The 6,168-nt window shown below is 42.5% G+C and overlaps 1 protein-coding gene across 1 annotated transcript in view; it reads left to right on the forward strand.

The window, feature by feature from the left end:
* Positions 1-2,585: 2,585 nt before the first annotated feature.
* APMAP (adipocyte plasma membrane associated protein) overlaps positions 2,586-6,168 on the forward strand; it is a gene marked incomplete at its 5' end in the record, with an annotated part of 10,235 nt that continues 6,652 nt past the window's right edge. Inside the window, 3 exons of the mRNA XM_014309143.2 lie at positions 2,586-2,702; positions 3,199-3,314; positions 4,584-4,676. Coding sequence (XP_014164618.1) covers positions 2,586-2,702; positions 3,199-3,314; positions 4,584-4,676 — 326 coding nt within the window. The remainder of the gene's footprint in view (positions 2,703-3,198; positions 3,315-4,583; positions 4,677-6,168) is intronic.

Below are 6,168 nucleotides of genomic sequence, written 5' to 3' on the forward strand. Positions count from 1 at the left end.
CTGGAGGGGGCTGACTGTGGGGAGGGGCTGGGACAGAGCCTCACGTGTTCTGCCGACCTGTAGGAACGGCTTTTAACAACAAAAAAAACCGATTTGGTCTTCCGCTGTCTTCCCTGTCCTCCCCTGTCCTCTTCCCCTCTCCTCTTCCCCTCTCCTCTTCCCCTCTCTTCTCCTCCTCTCTTCTCCTCTCTTCCCTTCTCTTCCCCTCTCTTCTCCTCACTTCTTCTCCTCTCCTGTTTCTCTTTTGCCAGGCAAGAAATAACAGTTATCCCAGTGCGGCTTGTGCAGGTTTATTGTGGGTGTGATTAAATCCTGTGTAATTGTGGTTTAGGGTGTTTATGGCTTGGTAGTGGTTTAAAGAGTAATCTGCGGGGTTTTGGACTGGTCTGCACGTGTCTGACCTAATAAACAGTCTGTTAGTGGCTAAGTTAAAAAAAAGATTCTATTTACAATTTTCTGTTTAGGAATTTTACAACAAAATCACTTCATTGTGACTATAGGCAGTTGCAGTAATAAGGGTAGTGGTAGTGTTTGCTTTGCCTTTCATTGCATAAGGTAGCTGATGACTTGTAATACTTTTGTTCGCCATCTATTGTAGCACTTCTGATTTGAACACTTTGCAGATTCTTATCTCTGCCCTTCGGGGTCATGAGAATGAAAGGCTGATGGCTTGCACTCGGTCCCTGTTTTTGGAGGAGAGCATCAGCATCTCTGAGCTTGAGAGGCTGCTCCTCCTGCCTTCAGCCTCTCTTGGTGCTCAAATCAGTTGGATTTCTAGGGCTCTATCACTGACCCATAGTATTCACTGGGGCTGCTCTGTATGGAAACAGTGGAGGAAATTCCTGGGCCTGGCCTCTTGGCTCTGGTGACCCATCTTGCCAGCTTACTGTTGTCTTCAAGAGCTGGTTTAATGTCTTGTCTTTTTTAGTTGTAGTAACAACTGAATTGCTGTGATTATAGCTGTAGTCCTGGTAAGTTGCTTTATTGAGATTTGTGGCTGTAGGCCGTGTAGGATTAATCACAGAGACACAATTGACTAAGGTTTTCTGTTTCACTGTTAGTGGACCTTCACCTCAGTGATTCTCTCCAGTGACTGTCCCTTGTCACTATTCAATATTGTGTAGATTAAGAAGGACTCTGAGCAGATGACTTTTTAGTTTATTTTTTTGTAAAGCTTTTGGGTTTTATTTAAATTCTTGTTGTTTCAGCAGTGTCTAAACTAGGTCTTGCGATTTGCAGGCTTGAAGTGTGAGTTTGCTTGTCACCTTGTTCTTCCTGCCTTTTTTCTTTATTGTCAGTTCCTTGCAAGTTTGCTTGAGGATCAGAAATATGGTCCTTACTAAAGCTTTTAGGAGCAGATGAGTTTCCATTCTGCTCCTGTTCATTCCCAGCTCCTTTTGTGTGAGCTGTTCTCAGCTATCACAGAGGTGCTGACAGTACTTTTAATCTTACATTGCTGAACTTTCATCTCTTGGAGGACAGTGGACAGACCAGGCCAAAGGCTGAAATTTTTTTGTAAACATGGGGATTGCCTTTTATCCATACACCCTGCTCTCAATTCCAGATCCAAGGGGACACAGACTGGGAGGTTTTTGCTTCCTCAAGACATCTCCTGTTAAAGCAGGAGGTGCTTAAATCCTGCCTAAATCCCTGTGCCTAGTTCTGTCCTTGCTGTTCCCGCTGATAATCCCAAAGGTTACCTTGATGCTGATATCAGTACCACAAGTGCATGTGTGTAGGTGCCCAGCTGGGATATTTGTGCTCTGGGCAGTGGTTCATATTTCCTACTGTCTGGATGATTGACTAATGAAGGACAAAACAGTGGAAGTGGTCCAGGGATTAGTGCAGCACCACCAGGCACTGTTTGTCTTTATTTGACTGATCCAGTCAGGAGCTTGGCTGACTGGGCCAGTGAATGGATCAGAACAGCTAAAATTAGATGTGCTGCTTTCCCAGTTCAAGGCTAGGATTTGTTGGGCTTGGCTCTCTGCTTTTCTCTGTAAATGCCTGATTGATTCCTCTAAAACTTTTAGAGAGCAAAATACAGTTTTCTCCCCTGGAAGAAATTTTTATTTATTTTATTGTGTGTTTTAGTGCATGAAGAGAAAATAATTGCTTTTGCATTCTGGGGTTTGAGTTTCAAACCAGTGCTTACTAAGTTAAGCACAGATTCCTCTGTGTTTGTTGTTTTAGTGGAAGTTTTTATTCAAAACTTGTGCTGTATAGAAACCATTATCAAAAGTAAAGATCAAGTTAAAAAACTCCCAACCAAACCACAACCAAAATATCCTGTTTCTCTGGTGGTTTGTTTTGGCTTATTTTTTGGTTTGTTTGTTTTTATTTTAGTAAGCTGTAACTTGTAGCATGAATGAAGCTTTCCCATAAAAATGTTCAACCTTTTATGCCAGTATCCTGAGACCTTCCTCTTATCCTAGTATGTTCAAAATGGACCTTGAAGGTGAGGATGGTGGTTGTGCAAAAGTGTTACTGTTTCCTTTTCTGAAGAAAAGAGGCTGCTACAGATATTTTAAGGACTGTTGTATCTGAAAACGATGTTAATCCTATTTCTTGTTTGGTTTTGGCAGTACTTACAGCAGCAAGGTGTTCCGTGTTACCTTCCTGACTTTGGCTGTGTCTGTGGCTGTGCCACTGCTTGGAGTGACTGTTCTCCTGGATTGTCCTATAGATCCTCAGCCCATAAGGTAAAAGGTTGTTTTGTTTTGAAGCAAATGTTCTGGAAGCATAACTTCTCCTGTGAGCTCTGCTGTTGTGTTTCAGCAAACAAGAGTTAGCAGTGCAAAGTGGTTCTATCTGGATTGAGAAACTGGGGAGTGATTGCAATATTATCCACACCCAGTCTGTTTCTGAGCCGTCTTGTGCAGTTATGTGTCCCTGCTGATCATGGAAGGAGCTGAATTACTTTCTTTAATAATTAATCTAGAAAATTATTGTCTGCTACCCAAGCTGTCAGTGCAGCTTGTAATTACACAGGTGCTCTCTTGCCTTCTGTGAGACAAGAACTGCATTTTCACTGAGGGCCAAGTGCTCAAGTACTGCAGCACTTTTTGAACTATGCTTTATGTGAGGCATAAGTCAAGTGTGCAGGAGTTGGCAAACTGGGGGAAAAAATGATCCAATATGTTGCTCAAGAATGTTTGCATTTTGTGCAAAGGATCACATGCTCCTCCTGTTTCGTAGCTTGAAGGAGCCTCCCCTCCTGACGGGTGTTTTAGAGCCCAACACCAAGTTACGGAAAGCTGAACGGCTGTGGGAGAACCAGCTGGTTGGACCAGAGTCCATTGTCAATATTGGGGGTAAGCACTGACAAAAGCAGCTTCTGAGGAAGGCTCTTTAAACGTTGTTCCATTGGGAAGAGTTTGTTCAGCAGTAGCCCTCTTAGATAACAAACTCTGGGAGTTATTTTCAATGTGCAGGTTTCCTAAGAGTAGTTGTGTTATGCAGAGAAACCTAGGTTGTCTTTGCTACGTTTAGTTTTTCTCCTCTTTCTCTAGGATTTGTTGGGCTTGGCTCTCTGCTTTTCTCCGTATGTGATCTCTTCTGTGTATATGTTTAGTTTTTCTCCTCTTTCATGAGTTTGAAATAAATCATGTTGTCACATTAAAAATCCCTGTCTTCCAGGACTGAGACCATCAGCAGTGTAGTCAGGGGCTACTTACATTTGGAGGAAGTGGTCCCATTTTTAGTTTGGGAAATTCCTCTTAACTGGGAATTAATATTTAGAAACTACTACCTGTTCTTTTAAAGCTCATTGCTGCTGAGTGAGCTGAATTTTGTGGTGTTGATCTTTGCTTTTATGACAGAAAACAAATCTCAAATTGATAAATAGCTTATTTACATTTTAATGCTGTTGCACAATATCATGTCCCATGTTCATAACTCCCTGATATTCTATATTAATAACTCTAAAAGCTTGGATTCTTCTTGCAAGAAATCTAACCAACACAGGTGCCACTTTTTTCTTGTGTCAGGTGGGTTCTTCCCAAGTCACAAACCCATGCCACCTCTGAGCAATTTCTTAATCAGTTCCCTGTGCTTCTGATGCCATGAGATCCTTGTAGTGGGAGCCCAGCATTGTGCAGGAGTTGTTTCTTGTGCCTCCTGAAGGAGGGGTAAGACTTGGAAATACTCTTAACCCCTACTGAAAGATCCTTCAGTGCAAGAGGTGCTCAGTAGGTTCTATATAATTTATTTTCCTTCTACTTTGTCTTCTAATTTATTAGTAAAATATTTGTAAGAAATTATATTACCCAGTAAGAAGCTACTGTAAATTCTTTCCTCAGATTACACTTTTTTACCTGTATCTGCTAACAGTGTGCTAAAGGGATTACCTGAAGCTACTGATTTTTTATGTTGCCTGGTTTCATCAGTCTTGTTGGAAACTCTTTATGGAAACCTTCCTGCAAGGGACAGCTGACCCATGAGTAAAATAATCAACCTGACTGGGAATAAGTTTTCTGTGAATAAATGAGCTAAGTTCTCCTTATTCCCTACTTCATGCTAGTAGAAGGACGCTTACCAGTATTGTTTGGTGATCAGCCTAATCACACAAGTTGTTTTTGCAGATGTTCTGTTTACTGGGACAGCTGATGGGAAGATTATCAAAATTGAAGATGGGGAAATACAAACAATAGCCAGAATTGGCCATGGCCCTTGTGGTGAGTGACAGCTCCTGAGCACAGTGTGTTTGAAAATGTCTGGGTCAAGGGCATGTGTTGGTTAAGCTGTGTTCAGTCTGGATTGCAGGTGCACATCTTGTTCTGCAGAAATTTGTAGCAGAGATATTAATGTGTTTGTATCAGTGAAATATGAGTGAAAATATTGGAACATTGGAAGGAAGAGTAGAACAGAGGGCCAAAAGAAATGGGTGGTATTGATAGCAAAGCACACAGTTTCCAGCAGTAAAATTTAGGAATGCAAGGAGGTTTTGTGTCATGACTACCTGGCCTTCAGCATGGATGGTGTGCTGGTGGAAAATCCTGCATCTTAACATCAGGAGGAAGACAAGAGTGAAGTGCTACACAAATAACATTCCTTTTCCTGTTAGTCCATCCAGAAAAAGCATCTATCTTAAGAAAAAAATGGGCAGCAACCTGGTCTAATATTTGTGAAAGCTGAAGTCACCAGGATTCTGAGCTGAAGGGCCACCTCATAAAAACTGAGGACTTCTAAACAAGTGTGAGTGAATGAACTCGAGCTAATTTGTGAGTGGGAAAGTGTCTTGGTTTAAAACAATTATACAGACAGGACACTCCAAAATGATTTATCTCTCCTTGTATTTTTAACCCTTCCTTTTTTACCAATAAGGAGAGATGAGTGTGATAAATGAAAAAATAGCAGTTCACTAAAAATAAAACAGCAACAACCAAGATAACAGTAATAACCACTTGATACAAACATGCTGAATCCTGTTGACAAAGAAAAACAACACAGCAACCAAGCCTCCATGATCATAGAGCCCCCTCATCCCCCAAACAACAGCCACCAGGGAACAAGGACAAAACAGAAGAATCCTCTCCAAAACCAGTCAAATGCTGCTGATCCATCTGCTCCACACCACCTGAGAGGAATTCTCCTGACAGTGGCAGCTGGAACTGGGTCAGTGGCTGGGACTCCTGGAGAGAGGGGATGGTGCTGGTGGAGATGTCCTGGGTGGCAGCAGCGAAAAAAGATCTGAAGGAAACGTCCTCCATGGCCCAGAAATGGAGCTGCCCCTGGCAAGAGCAGCCAGAAGGATGTTCCAGAATCCTCCAAACCCTGGAGATAAACAAACCTTCCAGGCTGCCTTGCACTGCCTTGACTCAGAGAACCTGCCCCAGACAACTTTCTTGGCAGCTTGGCCAAAAAAAGCTGCAGCCTGTGCTCCCAAGCCCTAGGGAGGACAGAGGAGCTCTGTGTGCCTGTTCCTTCTCTTTGAGAGGGACCCCAGGTCACCTGCCTGCATGAGCCTGGCCTAAAACACCCCATTTCTTCTTCAGGTCCTGGGTTCTAAAGGGATAGTGGTCATCTTGGGCAGGTTGGTGTAGGGCAGATATGGAATACAATACACACTTAGTGGGTTACCCAGGACAGAAGGACAGCAACTTACTTAGAGATTTTTGAATATAAATATCACCTTCCCCAACTATGGAATTTTGCATTTCATTTTGT

Source organism: Geospiza fortis, unplaced genomic scaffold (assembly GCF_000277835.1).
Source record: "Geospiza fortis unplaced genomic scaffold, GeoFor_1.0 scaffold271, whole genome shotgun sequence".
In the NCBI taxonomy this organism is placed as follows: Eukaryota; Metazoa; Chordata; class Aves; order Passeriformes; family Thraupidae; genus Geospiza; species Geospiza fortis.